The following is a 21,040-nucleotide window of genomic DNA, read 5'->3' on the forward strand; positions in this document are numbered from 1 at the left end:
TGCCATAAAACTATCCCCCATTTTGTAGATGCTATAACGTTTGCACAAACCAATCACTATATGCTTATTCTTCTGATTTTTTTTTTTTTTACCAAAAATCAGAAGAATACATATTGGCCTAAACTGAGGAAAAAAAATTGTTTATATATTTTTGGGGGATATTTATTATAGCAAAAAGTAAATATTGTGTTTTTTTCAAAATTGTCACTCTTATTTTGTTTATAGTGCAAAAAACCCGCAGAGGTGATCAAATACCACCAAAAGAAAGCTCTATTTGTGGTTTAAAAAACAAAACAAAAAAAAAAAAAAAAAACTAAATTTTGTTTGTGAGCCAAGTCGCACGACCACGCAATTGTCAGTTAAAGTGACGCAGTGCTGAATCGCAAAACATGCTCGGATCTTTGGCCAGCCAAATGGTCTGGGGCTTAAGTGGTTAAACCAGCATCTGCGTGTTCTCAGACCACCTCCTGGGGGGCCTCATCACACTGGACTGTTGTGTGCACCAGTAGGGATGGGAAAAAATTTTGTGTGGGTGCAATGGCACATGACCGTGCAATTGTCATTTAAAGCGACGCAGTGCCGGATCACAAAAAGTGCTCTGGTCAGGAAGGGAGTAAAACCCTCTCCGGGGCTGAAGCGGTTAAAAAAAAAAAAAAATAATAACCTATGACCCAGGTAGTGGTCTTTAGGAAGTCACATGCAGCCTAGTGAACAGGGAAAAGTATTTCTTATAATTAAAAAATTGTGAGCCAGACCCAGGCGGCATCTGAATTTGGATGCGTTTCCCATCCAGGGCTCCAACACAGTTATGGAACTGGGTCTTTCTCCAAAAAACATTTGTGATTTCCTGCCACATGGATGCATCTGGAACAGGCATTGCAGTAGACCAAAGTTCCTCCAATATTGTTTGACATATGTCGTGCACAATTCCTGAAATTGTAGAGATTCCCAACAAAAAGTAGTGGTTTAGGGACGTATACGATAGTCCAGATGCCAGAAAGGGAAGAGTAGAAGAAATGATGAAAGGAATCCTACACTGGAAATAATCAAGCAGAAAGGCTGGCTTACCTCAGGGTAAGTCACTCCTCTGAAGGCACACAATGCCTCATATCCATGTTCACTCTTTCCAGTCGTGGATGCAACTTTTCTAATAAAAATGTGAACGCTGTATCAGTCTATGGATAGATGAAAAAAAACAGACGAACGGTCCACACGTGTGAAAGGGCAGGATGTTTCTGCAGGTCTCCAGCCAGAAGAGCATTGGATTGAATTTTTTTATATATATATATATATATATATATATATCTCTACGTGTATCACACCACTAAACTGCATTAGCAGCCACGGGATGGAACTTCTGCGGCACTTAAAGTGGAAGTCTACCCTAACACTTAAATTCTCCCCTGCAATCATTAATGTGAGCCAAGTTCAGCCTTATGGCTCAAACTGAAAATAATCCCAGTTTTTCTACCCCTTTATGTTGCAGAATCCAGTGCCATCACATGATTAGATTCTACTTCCTTCAGAGACAAAAATCAACCAGTGGGTGTGGTCACTGAAAGCTTGCGATATCACTTCCTGGGAGGGACACTGTTCCCGTGTAGCCAGTGGACATATACAGGATAGGAGGAGCTAATCATAGGTTCCTGCCCAGTGTTCTCTCATTGTACATCCCAATACATGAGAAAATTAAGAAATAAAAAGCCCCATCCACAAGGGGGGGTGGGAGGTGCACATATACAGTATTGTTGTGCACAGGAGAAGAGAGCTGGACGTGCTCTGGGGTCTCAGCTCACCGTCTACAGTGATCATAGCACAGGCAACCACTAAGGCTCCGTTTCCACTAGTGCAACTCGTTGTGTGGCTTTGGATGCAAAGTCACATGACAAGTCACAGCCCATTGATTTCAAATGGCACCTGCTCCCATCTATAGGACTTTGTAAATCAGCGACTTTGAAAAAGGAGCCTTCACTACTTTGATGCAGAGAGAGTAAAGTTGGATCAAAGCTTACAGTTTCTAACAAACAGAACATAGTTCTAAAGCCTCCAGAAGAGAAGGACAACGTTTTGAATTATGGAACTCCAATAAAAAAAGTGTTAAAGCAGGACTAGACTATGTGGAGAAATGGTTTTCCTTTTCTCATAGGTTGGATCTGGCTACACTTGTCTATGGATTCTGAAGAGAAAGAGACATAAAAGGAGTAGCGCTCTGGCGGGATTACTCAAGGTTCATTTAATCTGGAATTGTGGCGAGTTTGAACACCAGAGGGGTGTGTGACCCACGGGTGGAGCAATCTGGTGGAAGGGTGCACATTCGACAGACAAATATTGATATCACCATCTGTGTCTGGACTCTCCTTTCTCTCTTAAATCACCATCTGATATTCCTATCAAGGGATGATTATTTTGGTTGTTTTATATTTTGAATTTTTTTTTTCAGTCCAGTCATTTTAATTTGACAGGAGCGCCACTAATGATAAAAGCTATTGGAGGATTTGTATATCAGTACTTTGCATTTGTCATAGAGAGAATATTGTGTATTAGAGTAAGCAACCTGAACAATTCTTTTTATTATTATTTTATGTACATTTGTGTTTTTTATGCACCATTACGCTGAGTGAGGAGATTGATACATCTGCTGCACCTAATGTTTTTTTTTTCCTTGGCATAAATTAATAATTATGTTAAAAAAATTAAATTTATTTAGAGAGAAATATATATATATATATATATATATATATATATATATATATATATATATATATATATATAGTGTATTTTTTTAACATAATTATTAATTTATGCCAAGGAGAAAAAAAAATAGGTGAAGCAGATGTATCAATCTCCTCACTCAGCGTAATCGTATGTATGTATGTATGTATGTATGTATGTATGTATGTATGTATGTATGTATGTATGTATGTATATATATATGTGTGTGTGTGTGTGTGTGTGTGTGTGTGTGTGTGTGTGTGTGTGTGTGTGTGTGTGTGTGTGTGTGTGTGTGTGTGTGTGTGTGTGTGTGTGTGTGTGTGTGTGTGTATATATATCTTTGACTGGACTTCAACTGTTTAGTTTTTGACAGGGTTTGAGTATAGTTATTTGAATTATTATTTATTTATTTAAATAAAAGTCATTTCTGTCTGTTGCTTAGTTCTTCCATCAGCATGAATCACTTCTGATAAGTTCTCCTGTGTGTGAAGGGGGGGTGCTCGTTCTCTTTAATCAGCTCTCCGAGCTCTTCCTCACTGACCTCTGCAGCATGGGGGTTCAGAAAAAAGGGGGTGAAGAGGTGAAGTCACAGACAAGCTTTGTATTTCAGCACTTTGAACAAATGTAGACAAGATTGTAGATAAACAGGTACAAACTTATGTAGGAGGATTTGTTTCATGTTTGTTTGATCCATTATCTGAGCCCAGTCACTTTACGGTATAGCTAAGGGTTTAAAACTGCTTGTTAAAAATAAAAGTACAGGTAAATAACATTTTGTGACACGTCAGGAATTTATTCATACAGTCAAGATACCACCAAAAATCACCATAGACAGCAACTGTTTTGCCATGAGGACTTCACTCACCATTTCAAGGTTTTCTTCAGCAGCTTTGCTAAACGCCTCCATGCTACCACACTGTCCTTCCAACCCAAGTGATCCAGGAGGTCAAACAGAACATGCAGTGCAAGCTGGTGATGTTCATCTGACCCTGCCAAAATAAAACAAACAAGCTCAGGTGTTAACAGAAAAAGTTGTGCCTTTGAGCAAAGAATGATTTACATTATGCAGTCTGTCACAAACACTACAGTTGTTATTTTTCAGTCTCATAAAATTTTTATTTTTTTTATAGTCCTGGTTTAAATGAAAACCTGACTCTACCTTCAGTAGGAAATTAGGATGAGGCCACAATACAACCTTATCCTTATGAATAATCAAATATGGCTCTTTACAAGAAAGAGCAGCTAACTCAGATACTCTTCTTGCAGAAGATATGGCAACCAAGAAAATTATTTTGTCAAGAGGACCAAGGGAATAACTTGAATAGGCTCAAAAGGCTGTTTTTGTAAAGCCAAAAGGACTAAAATTTAAGTCCCAAGGGTTCAGGGGTGACCTAACTGGGGGATTAATCCGCGTTACCCCATGAAGAAAGTTACGAACCAGAGAATGTGAAGCAAGTGGCCGTTGAAAAAAATATCGATAAGGCCGACACCTGGGCCTTGATAGTATTCAAGGCCAGCTTCATTTCTAATCCCATCCTATCTGTGACGGAACGTTCCCCACACTCCGATTGAGTGCTTCCGTCTATATCCCGCTTCCTAAGTCCTGTAATACAAGTCCAATGGATCTGCCTATAGGAAACCCCAAGAACTAGACGACACCAGTCTTGGAGGACATCAGGAATGACCTTTATTTGAGATCTCACAAAAATATATACAGCAGGGTGACTAAAACCTAACCTAATTAGCCTGAGCTAATTATATAATTATAAGACTTTTCGGCTCCTAGCTCACTAACAATTCAATAAACATTACCATAATCATCAACACAGGGTTAATTAGCCCAAACAACAATGTGCCAGACTAGACTCATTTACATTATACAAGCCAACATACAGGTGGCTGGAGTTCATGACATTAGCATCTGACAGTGTGTGTCCCAACAGCATGAGACAACATTATATATACACAGCATTGAATCTGACTAGCACAGATTATAGTGGGGTTCTCATTCACCCTGTGCCCCTTAAAATCCAGGCCCCATAATCGGTCGGCAAGAGGCTCGCATTCAGTCCTCTCAAAAAGCCTGTGTCCTGGCTAGGTCTGTCACACATCTCCCCTTTCGGCAGGAGACTAACACAGGAGGAGACCCCAGACGGGTTGACTCCGAAGTTAGTCAGGGGTTCCAGTCCTAATGCTGGTGTCCACACAGTACCCCAAACAAATTGTCCCAGAGTATTCCTCACCCAGCCAACCTCTGCCTCTCTCAGAGAACATGCCTGATGCTGGGGAGAGGTGTGGACCTCCCCTTCTCCCTGGAGTCCTTTCAGCCACTGGAGAGAAGACAGGGTGGTTGGGCTCAGTCCGCCATGCTGTTGGGCATCTGGGCCGACTGCCCAGAATCCCTGGGGTATACAGGTGGCGACTGAAGTACCATCCACCCTTACAGGAAATCTGTCCTCTGTTTGTTGTGGGCAGAGGCCAGCAGAGCTCTGTTCCAGCAGTTCAGCGGGGTGTAGGAGCTTCTCTACATCATCTGCTCCAGCTAACTGTTGGGGAGAGAGGCTGACTGCCCCAGCTCCCTGGAACTCCGCAGTTGTTGCAGGTGCTGAGCAGAGGTTGGTAGCACTCTGCCCAGTTGCTAGCACTTCTGCTGGTGTTCTGTTAGTGGAGACCACAGGCCCACTGACACCAGATCAAGCTGCAGTTGTGAGGCGACGACTGCATTCTCTCCTTGGATCCTGATCTGCAGCTCATGATAGACTGCCACCTCCTCACCCTGGGCCTCCAGAATTGCTGCAGGTGTGGGGCAGAGGTCTTGGACCCTCTGTCCGGTTGCCAGCACTTCTCCTGGGGGTTTGCTAGGTGGTTGCTCCTCTATAGAAACATCTATTAAATCCCCAGTCTCTGGAATTGCTAAAAGTGTGGGACAGGGGTCTTGGACCCTCTGTTCAGTTACCAGATCTTCAGCTGAAGAAGTTTGTTGCAACTCCATAGATGCTGCTGGCAGAAAATCACATGTCCCTGTCAGTGTTGTGGGAGAAAGGCCGACTACTTCTCTCAAGAAGGCCAAAGCCACTGTTGGTGCTGGGCAGAAGTTAGCAGAACTCTGCCCTGTTGTCAGAACTTCAGGTTTGGGGACGACAATCTCCGGATTTTCCACTGCCGATTCTCTGGCATGCTGCTGAACGTGTTCTAGCAGTTTCCTTTCCTGTATGCCCTTTCCAGATGCTGTTCCTTCCTTAACAAATGGTCCAGATCGGGTTTAAGCGCAGAGACTCCTGCAAGACCAAGCATATTCCCCTTCATCGCCAAACACAAAACGATCTGTAAGGCTCTCCCACAGCAATCCAGGGCCTCCAAAGTCATATCCCTCCGGAGAGCATTCTGTTGTCTCCCCTAAATATCACTGCTCTGCGTGCCATTGCAGAGCCCGATAACGATTGTCCAGCTCGATCTCCTGGTGGACCAGCCTGTCCAACTCAGTCACCCATTGCTCCTGCGGCCGCTCTCCCAGGAATGCCACCCGCAATGCCCGTTAGTCACTGGCCCGTTGCTCTTAGGTTGGAAAGAACTTGCCCTGTTTTATACCAGTGAGCTGGAGGGCTCCAATCCAGAGCTCCACCCAAATCCGCTGCCTGAGCTCCAGGTATTCATTCTCAGACACAGTCCTGGTGTATGCTGAAAGGATGATCCGCAGCAGCCCCGGGAACTCTGATGCCAAGTCCATATATCTGCTGGGGTTACTTAAGTCTGCTATCCTGATCTTGGATCCCAGTGGAGGTTTTGATGTCCCAGACTGCAGGAAGCAACCCACTGCTTGCCACCAATGTGACGGAACATCCTCCACACTCCGATTGAGTGCTTCCATCTATATACCGCTTCCTAAGTCCTGGCCTGGTCCTGATCCTACCCATGACATATTTCCTGGGGTGCCAACACCTGGATCCACAACAGAAAAAATATGCCTTCCAGACTCTATAGTTGATGACCCTGGAAGCTGGCTTCCTGGCATTAATCAAGGTAGATATTACCGAAGGAGACAACCCATGAACCTTTAGAATGCGGATCTCAATAGCCAGACCGTTAAATTTAGCGACTGTAAGGTAGGATGGAATACCGGACCTTGTGTGAGAAGGTCTGGTCGTAATGGCAGAGTCCAAGGGTCTCCTACTGCCATCTTTATGATCTCGGCAAACCAAGATCTTCTGGGCCACCAAAATCGCCTCCTTTTGTTCCTGCTTGATCCTGCGAAGAAGACGCAGAAGAAACAGAACTGGAGGAAATGCACAGATCAGAGAAAACTGATTCCATGGGAAGACTAATGCGTCTGCTCCGCAAGCTAGCGGATCCTTTGTTTGACACAAGTTGTCGACCTTGTTGTTGAAACTGGATGCAAACAGGTCTACGTTCACAGTACCCCATCTCTGACATATTGCTAGGAAGATGTCAGGGTGAAGAGACTATTGTCCCCGAAATAATTGTTGGCGACTCACGTAGTCCGTCTACCAAGGGACATTGTGTTCTGCCCAAGACAGAACATGATTCACCTCTTTTTGGGCTGCACGCCTCCTCTTGCCCCCCTGGTGATTGATGTAAGCCACAGTCGTGGCACTGTCGGACTGAATCCTAATAGGACAGACCCTCAGTCTGACCATCCAGGACTTTAGAGCCAGAAGAACTGCCCGAATCTTCAAAATGTTGATGGGCAACGTCCTTTCCAACTTGAACCACTTCCCCTGGACAGAATCCTCTTCCAGGACTGCTCCCCAGCCTAGAAGACTGGCATCTGTAGTCACCACTTTCCAAGAGACTGGTAGAAACAAACTTTCCCTTTTGAAGGTTGCTGGATATCAACCACCAATTTAGGCTCCGACGTACGTCGGGAGGCAGATGAATTGGAAAATCTAAGGCCTGAACCTTCTTGTTCCAGGCTGACAAGATTGCGTTTTGTAGCATTCTTGAATGGAACTGTGCGTAATGGACGGCCTCGAAGGAGGCCACCATTTTCCCCAATAGTCTCATGCATAACCGAATGGAAGGCTTCTTCTTTGCCTTGATGAGCTGAATTAGCTCTGCAATGGAATTTATTCTTTTCTGGGATCGATACCATACAGAAAAAGGCATTTCTATGACCAGAACCAGGTACTAAAATCTCCTTGATGGTTTTAAAGGAGGATTTTTCTAGGTTGAGAATGCAGCCTAGAGATTCCAGGTAGTTTATTGTTGTGACCAGACTGTGGTTTACCCCTGAAACTGAATGATCTATTAAAAGAAGATCATCTAAGTAGGCTAGGACCGTTATGACCTGAGCCCTTAATCTGGCTAAAGGAGGCGCCAGAATTTGAGAACACCCGTGGTGCTATGGCTAGACCAAATGGCAGGGCCAAACACCGAAAATTATGATTTTCTGCTTCGAATCGCAGAAATTTCTGGTGAGCGGGAAATATTGGCACGTGGAGATATGCATGTTTGATATCGATAGAAGTCAAAAATTCCCCTCCTTGGAGGGTGGCTACAACCGACCGGATTGACTCGCAAGCGAAAGGATCGGATGTTCAAGTGCCAATTCAGATCTCTGAGATTTAGAATAGGTCTTACTTCCCCGTTTGATTTTGGAACCGTAAAGAGGTTTGAATAAAAACCTGTGCCTTGTTCCTCTAAGGGAACTTCTGATATCACGGACTTGGATAATAGATGATCCAGTGCTAGGAGAGCCTTCTTCTCTGGATCCTTGGGAACATTTGACCTTAAAAACCAAGGAGACGGAAACTCTCGGAACTCTAGTTTGTAACCTAGAGAAACGGCATAAGCCACCCATCTGTCTTGACATTGTTCCTGCCAGATCCTTGAGAATTGCAGGAGCCTTCCCCTGACCCGAGCGAGTGGGGGCGCCTTTTCATAAAGAGGCTTTAGTACTCTATTTTGTAGCACAATAATGAAAGATACCATGTCCAAAATTGTGCTTATCCGCTGCACCCCTGCCACAATGGGATGTGTTAAGGATGTAACTGTCCCATATAAAATCATCAATATCCCCCTAATGGCAAAGTAAGTTAACAGGTGGCTATATCAAATGGGTGTTAATGATATCTCTCTTGTGCTGCAATTAGTTGCAGTAACTAGTTTGAGCAAAAACACTCAGACACTCGCTTCCCATCAGCTCAAATATGCAGAAAAAAAACAAAAACAAAAAACACATTTCTCATTAATTTACCGGCTGCAATTTAATGGGCTTTCATAGATATTTAGGATGATTCCTGCTATATCCCACACACTGTAGTGAATGGATATATAGTCACTAATAAAAAAAAGGTAAATAATTCACAGCGCCACTTTTTAGGAGACCACCTTCATGCACCACCTTGTAATTTGCACCTCCTTAGACATGCTGCAACACTGACCCTTCATTGCTCATCAAATCAACACACCACAGAGCAACTCCATAAAAAGTCAGATACAACATTGCTTTAAGCTGTGCACCTGTGGTTCTGCAGCGGGCACACAAGCAAAAGTCAACAGAGAGCTGCAGCACTGGTGCAATCATGAAAAGCCAGCCACATGCAAAGGATTTTGTTTAATGAAAGGAGACACTGACTCCTGCATCATCAACTGTCATCTCATCATAGTAAACACTGATAATGAAAAGCAGGTAGACACTAGAGAGAAAGGTAAAGTTTGAAAGAAAATGATCTGGGCATAATGCCAGCAGCTTTGAGTTTATACAGCTGTAAGTATGGTGGATAGAATGATACAACTACTAGCACATAGAATACATCTGTGTACAACTTACACCACCTGCTGGAAAGTTGTTATATTACATTTGAACAAAAAGCTAAAACGACTTAAAGTGCAGTTCCACCCAAAAGTGGAACTTCTGCTTTAAGCACTCCTCGTCCCCTTTGCCATCTTCCTGTCCCACTTCTTACTTCAGCATTAGTAAATAGGTAGGCGATAGGAGATAGAGAGAGAACACAGGAAAAATCATTGTGCTGGGGGGGGGGGGGGGGGGGGGGGGGGAGTACCTCGCTGTGCCACTGCCAACAGAGAGGGACCAAGGTTGGGGGCAGGCAACATCATGTTTTGTCACACCAGGTGACATCAGCCCAAGTGAGGCCACTGCCCCCTGTGTATATTTGGACTTTATTTAATATGCTTCTCCTTGGATGGGACACCTGAGGCTGCCAAGCTGGCATGATGGAGTTGCATTGTGGAAATGGATGAGGACTGTGGGTGGAGATGAGTTTCATTGTAGAGAGCCTCTTCACTATGTAATTCTCGTCCTCACCCAGAGTCATCCTCATGCATTTTCACAATGCAACTCCATCTTAATCCCCAACCAGCATCACCCATACCTCCCTCCACAATGCATCTCCATCCACGCCCAGCATCACCCATTCCTCTCCGGGATGTTGGCCATGGATGGGAATAAAGGTATGGTGCTTTAGTCAGTCGAGAGGTGTTGTATTGATTGATTCATGCAATCACACCACGCAAAGGACTCAGTGGGCGGGCCCTGGGCAAATTATATATATATATATATATATATATATATATATATATATATATATATATATATACACATACACACACACATATATACACACACACACACACACACACACACACACGCACACACTTTAAAATTAAAGCAAAAGCGCACAAGCACAGAGAAAAATGGTACAGCACATAACTCACCGGAATTTCTTAGAAGCCTACTGAACTCCAGCATAAGCTTGTGTGATGGGACCAGGGCATGCAAAATCTGGGAAAATAAAAGACATTGGTTAAAATCAAACATTTTGCATTGCCTCTCCCAGGAAGTTAAACCCATTGATGCCAAGGGGCCACTGAATTCTGGATGCCAAGGCCAAATTTTATGTCAGTTAACTTGACTATACATTGGTGAAAACACCACATCCCTGGCAGAGGGGTACTCTATACACTGCAAGGGTTAAATGCTTGGTTTAGCCCAAAGCACCAGTGAAAGAAATAGGAATTTTGATGTACCTGTAAATTCCATGCCTTGGAGTACAGTACAGAAATTGATTCTTAGACCATTAGTTATATGCTGCTGTGATGGACCACCAGCTGCTACCTTCAGGTGTTTGGAAAGCTTTGATGGGACCATCCTCCAGTGTACTTGTATAACCCTTCCCACTCCATTAGGCTTCGGTATCTTAGCAAGCAGTAAGGAGATTAGAGAGGAAAAAAAAAAAATAAAAAAAAATAAAGGGTGGCGACGGGGGAGGAACCTGTGTCCTGTATTGTACTCAAAGATATAGAATTTACAGGTATGGCATAATTTCTCATCTGAAATTACATATACAGTACAGGACACAAATTGATTCTTTGGTCACAAGAGATCCTGAAGCAATATGGTACCTTGTAAAAGTATGCATACCCCCTTGAAATTTTCCAAACTTTACTGGGATTTTAGTGGAAGAAAAACAAATAAAAAAATAAAAATGGTTTAACATTTTAAACAAATAAATATCTGAAAATGAGGTGTGCATTTATATTCAGCCTCCTTTACTCTGATACCCCTAAAAACCTAGTAGAACCAATTGCCTTCAGAAGTCACCTAATTAGTAAAGAGTCCACCTGTGTGCAATTTACAGGCAGTCCCTAAATTACGAACAGGTTAAGGACTGCCAGTTTGTTCTTAAGTCAGAAATGTATGCAAGTCAGAAGCACATGCACAGAACGGCAAAGACAGTTTTCCGATGTCCTGTCAAGTAGCCGCGCATGCGTGCACATTCTCTGGAGGTGCCCGTCGTCAAAAAGTGGCCACTCATGCACAGAATGTCACACCGCCTCCTGTTCCTAAGTAGAAGCCATTTGCAAGTCAGAGGTTCGGAATTTGGGGACTGCCTGTAATCTCAGTATAAATACAAACTGTGAAGCCCTCAGAGCTTTGTCAGACAACAACCTTAGTGAACAAACAGCATCCTGAATGCCAAGGAACACACCAGACAGGTCAGGGATAAAGTTGTGGAGACATTTGAAGCAGGGTTAGATATAACATGGCCGTCCACCTAAACTGTCAGGCCGGGCAAGGAGAGCATTAATCAGAGAAGCAGCCAAGAGGCCCATGGTAAGTCTGGGGGAGCTGCAGAGACCCACAGCTCAGGTGGGAGAATCTGTCCACAGGACAACTATTAGTTGTGCTCTCCACAAATCTGACCTTTATGGAAGAGTGGCAAGAAGAAAGCCATAAGAAGTCCAGTTTTCAGTTTGTGAGAAGCCATGTGGGGGACACAGCAAATGTGAAAAACAAAGAATATGTTGTGCTGTCTCTTTAAATGGTGAACAGCAGCCAGCACAGCAAATGAACAATTGCAAACAACGTGACATAAAAGTGCAGCGCTAATGTGCAAAATTAGAATGAGAAAAAAATTAAATATTGTGTACTGAACAATGAAAAGAGCTTGAATAATAAAGACAATGCTTATGAAAAAACCCTTAAAAAAAAAAAAAAAGGGACATGACACCCAGTACATAAAGCAACGGTGAAAATATATTGTGTACAAAAAAGTGAACATGATCGCCACAGAGAAGAAAGTCAAACATGTGAAAGGAATCCAAGTTCATAAATGAATTGTCATGGCATCATTGCAACTTCAGAAAAGGAGAGATTATAGACAGAGAGGTTGAAAGTAGATAGTACACCACCAATTATTTGAAGGCTTACCGGAGAGCTTGAACACCTAATGAGTCAATCGAGCTTATGGTGTAACACACCAAAAATTACAGGTATCCATATAAACGACCTCTGGCTGGGAGTCAGATATTCCTATGATCTTTCCAATGTCGCTCCGGATTAGTAACCCCCAAAATGGTTAGACGAGGAGCAGGATGAATATACTCTCCCGTGTGGTATGGTTAAAAAAGGGGGGGAAAAAAATAAAAATAAAATAAAAATAATTATAGTATTTTATTAAAGTGGAGGGAAGGGAAGAAGTACATTAACATTCTTAAGAAAAAAAAAAAAAAAATATATAATATATATATATATTTTTTATTTTTTTTATTTTTAGTCACCAGAAACCCCTGTTGCTAGGCAGTCTTCCTAATCCGACTCTTCTTATTCCACGGCTCTGTTTCTTCAATTCTTCCTCCTCGGCGAGCAGCTCCGTTGTCTTCTGGGACATGTGTGTCCCGGGAAACAACGGGGCCATTCACAAAGCGCCGCACGGCTCGCGCAAGCGTAGTAGGAAACGGCAAGGCTCCACTGCCCGTTTCCCTTAGTTAGGATGGCGGCGCCAGCAGCCGATCCGATGAGCAGGGCGGCCAACATAGCAGGCTCACTGGACAGGTAAGTGTCCTTAGTAAAAGTCAGCAGCTACAGTGTTTGTAAAAAACAAAAAACAAAAAAAAAGTCCGGAACACCCCTTTAAGTAAAAAGGAACACTCACATTTGTGGAGATAAAAAAGCGCTTTGGTATGTGACGCAATGGCATCAGCAGAGCCCGTCACAATGCATTTCATCTAATGAGAAATCATCTGGGGTGCTGGTCCGCTGCTGTCATTAAAAAGTTTAAATACAGTAGTGTGTCCCCCATGACGAGATACAGACCTGTGGCGTTTCCTCATTGGCAAGTGTGTGTAATCATGCTTACTTCCAGTCCCGGCCAAAATGGCATGGAAGCGTGCAGGTCAAGCCTCATTCTGAGAGAATGGATAGCGGAATTGGTGTCAACCCGTACAGTCCAAAGCCCGCCCACGGGGTAAAAGACAATGTAGACAACGCTCAACATCTTGTCAAACCAAGGTTCACTATCAGATGCTGAGAAGGAGGGCCAAGCCTCAGTTTCAAAGACAAGCTTAACCTCATGTGGGGCGATGAAGACAGGAAACTGACCCACCCCCATATGAACTGGGAGCCGTCAATGGGTTGTCCCTGTGACACCAACCTCAAACACCAAGGATAAAGCATAGCCTCTATAGAAACCCATGTCAGCGGAGGCCGTATCAACAACATCATTATTATTATTATAATAATAAAAAAAAAAAATACAAATAGGGGAATATTGAAAAATAGGTCAGTGTATTCATTTGACAAACGCCGCAGAGCTGACACTCCATCTGGGATCAAGAGTATAAAGACGTATTATAACAATAAAAATACATAAAAAAAATAAAAATAAAAAAAAAAGTACATAAAAAGTTATTATATTCTTTGTAGCCATAACAGCCCAAGGTTATTTTTAGGGGTGTCTATACAAAGTAAAATTGCCCCCAATATTATCATCAATTCACCCAACCAACCTTTTTTTTTTTTTTTCACAATTTAGTGGGGTATTACTCATGCAAAAAGTGTGGCGTTTTTCAACATAACAAAGGAGATAGACTTAAAAAGTATGGAGTTCAAATCAAAATGTTAACAATCGTGTGTACCATATCAAACAATTCTGTACATGTGCCACCAGGCATGTTGTCTACTTGATGACCTGCCCTTGTGGCAAACAGTACGTTGGTCGAACGATTTGTACATTCACAATCCGAGTAAATGAACATATTGACAAAATTAAAATTGGAGACACCAAGCATAGTGTACCTAGGCATTATATACAATACCATAATCGCTACCATAAAGGCAATGAGTTTCTCATTGATAGCCCCTCCTCTCCAAGGGGGATATACCCATCACTAGAAGAGTCTCACGTCTTGAGACATACTGGATTTTTGAGTTAAAGTCCCACTCTTCATTCGGTATGAATATAGAGTGGGACATTAATGCCTTCATTAACAGAGCCTAGATTAACTAGATTTTGTGTAGGTCGTTTTTGGGCGCATACACATATGCTCGTCTGATATATAACTTTTTATATACTTTATTGCTATAATACATCTGTATATTATTGACCCCAGATCGAGTGTCAGCTCTGCGGTGCGTGGCAAATTAATACACTGACCTATTTTTCAATATTCCCCTATTTGTGTTCTCTCATTTCTGTTTTTATTTACAGTCATTTTAATATAATATTTGGTCATTGTTACTGTGACGTTGAACCAGCACAACGTAATGCTGTCGATACGGGCTCCACCAACATGGGTTTCCATAGAGGGTATGCCTACGTTTATCCTTAGTGTTTGAGGTTGGTGTCACAGGGAAGGCCCATTGAAAGCTCCCAGTTCATATGGGGGTGGGTCTGTTCACTGTCATCATCGCCCCACGAGGTTAAGCTAGTCTTTGAAAGTGAGGCTTGGCACTCCTCAGCAACTCATAACGAGGTTTGGTTTGACAAGGCAGTGGGCATTGCTCACATTGTCTTTCACCCCGAGGGAGGTGTTTGAACTGTACGTGATGATACCATTTCCGCCGCGTCTTCAAGCCATACATTCTCTCAGAATGAGGCTGGAACCGCACGCTCCCGTGCCATTTTGGCCAGGACAGGAAGTAAGCACGGATAGACACAATTGCCAATGAGGAACCACCATCGGTCTGTATCTCCTTATGGGGGGACACACTACTGTATTTAAAAGGCAATGACGGCAGCAGACCGGCACCCCAGATGAGGTCTCAGACTAAACGCGTCAATGTGGGCTCTGCTGATGCCATTGTGTCACATTTTACCAAAGCGCTTTTTTTATCTTCACAAATGTGAGTGTTCCTTTTACTTAATAAAAAAACTCCTTTTTCTTAAAATGAAATTATACTAAGCGGCCCTCTATCTTTTTCCTTTTTAAGAGAGAGGAAAGAGTATATTCATCCTGCTCCTCATCTAACCATGTTGGGGGTTACTAATTTGGAGAGCCATTGGAAAGATCATAGGAATATCTGACTCCCAACTAGAGGTTGTTTATATGGATGCCTGCAATTTTTGGTGTTACACCATACGCTGGATTGAGTCATTAGGCGTATGCCTGTCTAAGTCCAAGCCTTCAAATAATTGGTGGTGAACTACTTGCAACCTCATCTCTATCTTCTTTTTGAAGTCACAGTGATGCCATGACAATTCATTTATGGACTTGGATTCCCTTCATGTTTGACTCTCTTCTCTGTGGATATTACATTCACTTTTTTTGTACACAATACATTTGCACCATAGCTTTATGCACTGTGTGTCATGTCCCTTTAAGGTTTTTTTCATAACCAGTCTTTATTATGCAAGTTATTTTCATTGTTCATTACACAATATTCAATTTTAGTTCATTCCAATATTGCACATTAGCGTGACACAGCAAACGTGGAATAAGGTGCTATAGTCAGATGAGACAAAAATACAACTTTTGGGCCTAAAAGCTAAACACTATGTGTGGCGGAAAACTAACACTGCACATCACCTTGAACATACCATTTCCACCGTGAAACATGGTGGTGGCAGCATCATGCTGTGGGGATGCTTTTCTTCAGCAGAGACAGGGGACCTGGTCAGAGCTGATGGGAAGATGGATGGAGCCAAATACAGGGCAATCTTAGAAGAAAACCTGTTAATCTGCAAAAGACTTGAGACTGGGGTGGAGGTGCACCTTCCAGCAGGACAACGACCCTAAACATACAGCCAGAGTTACACTGCAATGGATTAGATCAAAGCATTGTCATGTGTTAGAATGGCCCAGTCAAAGTCCAGACCTTAATCCAATTGAGCGTCTGTAGCAAGATTTGAACATTTCTGTTCAGACGATCTTCATCCAATCTGAGAGTTTGAGCTATTTTGCAAAGTAGAATGGGCAAAAATTTCACTCTAGATGTGCAAAGCTGGTAGAGACATCCCCAAAAAGACTTGCATCTGTAATTGCAGCAAAAGGTGGTTCTACAAAGTACTGACGCAGAATACACTTTTCAGATATTTTTTAAAAAATTTGCAAAACCATTTATCACTTTACTTCCACTTTAGTTAAGGTTCATGCAGAAAGTATTCACAGCGCTTCACTTTTTCCACATTTTGTTATGTTACAGCCTCTTTGGAAAATGGATTAAACAAAAAAAATAAATAAATAAATAAAATAAAATAAAAAACCTCACATGTACAGTGCCTTGCGAAAGTATTCGGCCCCCTTGAACTTTTCAACCTTTTGCCACATTTCAGGCTTCAAACATAAAGATATAAAATTTTAATTTTTTGTGAAGAATCACCAACAAGTGGGACACAATTGTGAAGTGGAACGAAATCTATTGGATATTTTAAACTTTTTTAGCAAATAAAACACTGAAAAGTGGTGCGTGCAAAATTATTCGGCCCCTTTACTTTCAGTGCAGCAAACTCACTCCAAAAGTTCAGCGAGGATCTCTGAATGATCCAATGTTGTCCTAAATGACTGATGGTGATAAATAGAATCCACCTGTGTGTAATCAAGTCTCTGTATAAATGCACCTGCTCTGTGATAGTCTCAGGGTTCTGTTGAAAGCGCAGAGAGCATCATGAAGACCAAGGAACACACCAGGCAGGTCCGTAATACTGTTGTGGAGAAGTTTAAAGCCAGATTTGGATACAAAAAGATTTCCCAAGCTTTAAACATCCCAAGGAGCACTGTGCAAGCGATCATTTTGAAATGGGAGTATCAGACCACTGCAAATCTACCAAGACCTGGCCGTCCCTCTAAACTTTCAGCTCAGACAAGGAGAAGACTGATCAGAGATGCAGCCAAGAGGCCCATGATCACTCTGGATGAACTTCAGAGAACTACAGCTGAGGTGGGAGAGTCTGCCCATAGGACAACAATCAGTCGTACACTGCACAAATCTGGCCTTTATGGAAGAGTGGCAAGAAGAAAGCCATTTCTCAAAGATATCCATAAAAAGTTTTGTCTAAAGTTTGCCACAAGCTACCTGGGAGACACACCAAACATGTGGAAGAAGGTGCTCTGGTCAGATGAAACTAAAATCGAACTTTTTGCCCACAATGCAAAACTATATGTTTGGCGTAAAAGCAACACAGCTCATCACCCTCAACACACCATCCCCACTGTCAAACATGGTGGTGGCAGCATCATGGTTTGGGCCTGCTTTTCTTCAGCAGGGACAGGGAAGATGGTTAAAATTGAGGGGAAGATGGATGCAGCCAAATACAGGACCATTCTGGATGAAAACTTGTTGGAGTCTGCAAAAGACCTGAAACTGGGACGGAGATTTATCTTCCAACAAGACAATGATCCCAAACATACAGCAAAATCTACAAAGGAATGGTTCACAAATAAACATATCCAGGTGTTAGAATGACCAAGTCAAAGTCCAGACCTGAATCCAATCGAGAATCTGTGGAAAGAGCTGAAAACTGCTGTTCACAAACGCTCTCCATCCAACCTCACTGAGCTCGAGCTGTTTTGCAAGGAAGAATGGGCAAGAATTTCAGTCTCTCGATGTGCAAAACTGATAGAGACATACCCCAAGCGACTTGCAGCTGTAATCGCAGCAAAAGGTGGCCGAATAATTTTGCACGCCCCACTTTATATTTTTTTTTTATTAGTTAAAAAAGTTTCAAAAATCCAAAAGATTTCGTTCCACTTCACAAAAAAAAAAAAAAAAAAAATGTATATCTTTATGTTTGAAGCCTGAAATGTGGCAAAAGGTTGAAAAGTTCAAGGGGGCCGAATACTTTCGCAAGGATATATATATATATATATATATATATATATATATATATATATATATATATATATATATATATATATATATATATATATATATATATATATATAACACACACGCGGAAAGTATTCAGACACCCTTAAATTTTTCACTGTTATATTGCAGCCATTTGCTAAAATCATTCAAGTTAATTTTTTTCCCTCATTAATGTACACACAGCACCCCATATCCATGTTGACACAAAAGCACAGACTTGACATTTTTTGCAGATTTATTATAAAGAAAAGCTGAAATATCACATGGTCCTAAGTATTCAGACCCTTAACTGTGACACTCATATTTAACTCAGGTGCTGTCCATTTCTTCTGATCATCCTTGATGGTTCTACACCTTCATTTGAGTCCAGCTGTGTTTGATTATACCTATGGGACTTGATTAGGAAAGCCACACACCTGTCTATATAAGACCTTAAAGCTCACAGTGCATGTAAGAGCAAATGAGAATCAGGAGGTCAAAAAGGAACTGCCTGAAGAGCTCAGAGACAGAATTGTTGCAAGGCACAGATCTGGCCAAGGTTACAAAAAAATGTCTGCTGCACTTAAGGTTCCTAAGAGCACAGTGGCCTCCATAATCCTTAAATGGAAGATGTTTGGGATGACCAGAACCCTTCCTAGAGCCGGCCGTCTGGCCAAACTGAGCTATCGGGGGAGAAGAGCCTTGGTGAGAGAGGTAAAGAAGAACCCAAAGATCATGGTGGCTGAACTCCAGAGATGCAGTCGGGAGATGGGAGAAAGTTGTAGAAAGTCAACCATCACTGCACCCCTCCACCAGTCGGGGCTTTATGGCAGAGTGGCCCGACGGAAGTCTCCTCAGTGTAAGACACATGAAAGCCTGCATGGAGTTTTTTTAGCAAACATCTGAAGGACTCCAAGATGTTGAAAAATAAGATTCTGTGGTCTGATGAGACCAAGATAGAACTTTTTAGTCTTAATTCTATGCAATATGTGTGGAGAAAACCAGGCACTGCTCATCACCTGACCAATACAGTCCCAACAGTGAAGCATGGTGGTGGCAGCATCATGCTGTGGGGGTGTTTTTCAGCTGCAGGGACAGGACAACTGGTGGCAATCGAGGGAAAGATGAAGTACAGGGATATCCTGGACGAAAACCTTCTCCAGAGTGCTCGGGACCTCAGACTGGGCCGAAGGTTTACCTTCCAACAAGACAATGACCCTAAGCACAAAGCTAAAATAACAAAGGAGTGGCTTCACAACAACTCCGTGACTGTTCTTGAATTGTCCAGACAGAGCCCTGACTTAAACCCAATTGAGCACCTCTGGAGAGACCTAAAAATGGTTGTCCACCAATGTTTACCATCCAACCTGACAGAACTGGAGAGGATCTACAAGGAGGAATGGCAGAGGAGCCCCAAATCCAGGTGTGAAAAACTTGTTGCGTCTTTCCCAGAAAGACTCATGGTTGTATTAGATCAAAGCGGTGCTTCTACTAAATACTGAGCAAAGGGTCTGAATACTTAGGACCATGTGATAGTTCAGTTTTACTTTTTTAATAAATCTGTAAAAAATGTCAACAATTCTGTGTTTTTCTGTCAATATGGGGTGCTGTATGTACATTGATGAGGAAAAAAAATGAATTTAAATGATTTTAGCAAATGGCTGCAATATAACAAAGAGTGAAAAATTTAAGGGGGTCTGAATACTTTCCATCCCCAGCTGGCATCTACATCCACAGAGGAGGATATGGGAGCTGACTACTTATTGATACTGTTAATGTTTTAATGCAAGGTCCCTGAAGATATTTATAAGTGTTCCTATTGAAGAATGAATAGCAAAATATAGCGTCTCTACTTTTGACCTGGCCATAGTGCGATGCATCTTATGCTTACTTGTGTGAAACACTGAGGTATGCTGCAATCTGTATATTATGAACGCTTATTTCTTTTGTAAGGCTGTATTTTGTCTAACATGGAGCTTATGTTGTGCTCCAAAGCGCTCAGCACACATTGGAGGAGATAGAAGAAGAAAATTTATATATAAGAAAGCTGCAGAGAACAGCCGAGTGTGGCCGAAAATAGCTGAGAACGGCCCGAAAGCCACCGAGATACACAGGACATTCACTCTGTATCTCAGCAGCGCCATTTTTAAATGGCAAAGACACAGACAAGGCTGCAAATTACCGACATGGCTAAATGCAAGGCTCCTAAACTTAGGGTGCGTGTTATACGCTGGCGAGTGTTATACGCCAATAAATACAGCATTAAAAAAAAAAACTGCTGAGGTCACAGTTACACACAATTAAACATATCTATACTCACTTTTAATACTCTTATAAGTGCTTCATCGGAATCACCTCTCCTCTTCTTGAACTCATACAGGTATACATGGGCATTGGGGTTCGCTGGGTTCTTGTTGTTATAGGCATATTCTATCAAAACCTGTTCAGCCTCTTCTTCATTCCCCGAGGATTCCAGGAGCTGAAACAAGGCATACAATGGATGCAAGTGCAAAAAATTTTATAAAAAATATTTCTTAAAAAAAAAAAAAAAAAAAAAAGGAAGGACCAAAGATCACATACAGTAACATTAGTTCATGCCAATTAGCTCCGGTAGTGCAAGTGCCATAATGCCATTTAACTGCCTCCCCTCCCTAACCTGAAGTGGCCTTTCTACACCAAAAAAAATATTATTATAATTATTATTAAGTTTGCGATGTAAAAATCATTAAAAAAAATAAAAAAAATAAAAACACACACACACACACACACACACACACACAC

The 21,040-nt window shown here is 42.1% G+C and overlaps 1 protein-coding gene across 3 annotated transcripts in view; it reads right to left on the minus strand.

Annotated features, from left to right (window-relative positions):
- TAF1A (TATA-box binding protein associated factor, RNA polymerase I subunit A) overlaps positions 1-21,040 on the minus strand; it is a 49,265-nt gene that overhangs the window by 13,582 nt on the left and 14,643 nt on the right. For all 3 annotated transcript variants that reach the window (XM_077485798.1, XM_077485799.1, XM_077485800.1), the window contains exons 7-9: positions 20,580-20,738; positions 10,408-10,474; positions 3,578-3,701 (exon numbers count right to left, since the gene is read on the minus strand). In XM_077485798.1, coding sequence (XP_077341924.1) covers positions 3,578-3,701; positions 10,408-10,474; positions 20,580-20,738 — 350 coding nt within the window. The remainder of the gene's footprint in view (positions 1-3,577; positions 3,702-10,407; positions 10,475-20,579; positions 20,739-21,040) is intronic.

This window comes from Lithobates pipiens, unplaced genomic scaffold, assembly GCF_037356315.1.
Source record: "Lithobates pipiens isolate NorthernLeopardFrog02 unplaced genomic scaffold, aLitPip1_a1.2 Scaffold_18, whole genome shotgun sequence".
In the NCBI taxonomy this organism is placed as follows: Eukaryota; Metazoa; Chordata; class Amphibia; order Anura; family Ranidae; genus Lithobates; species Lithobates pipiens.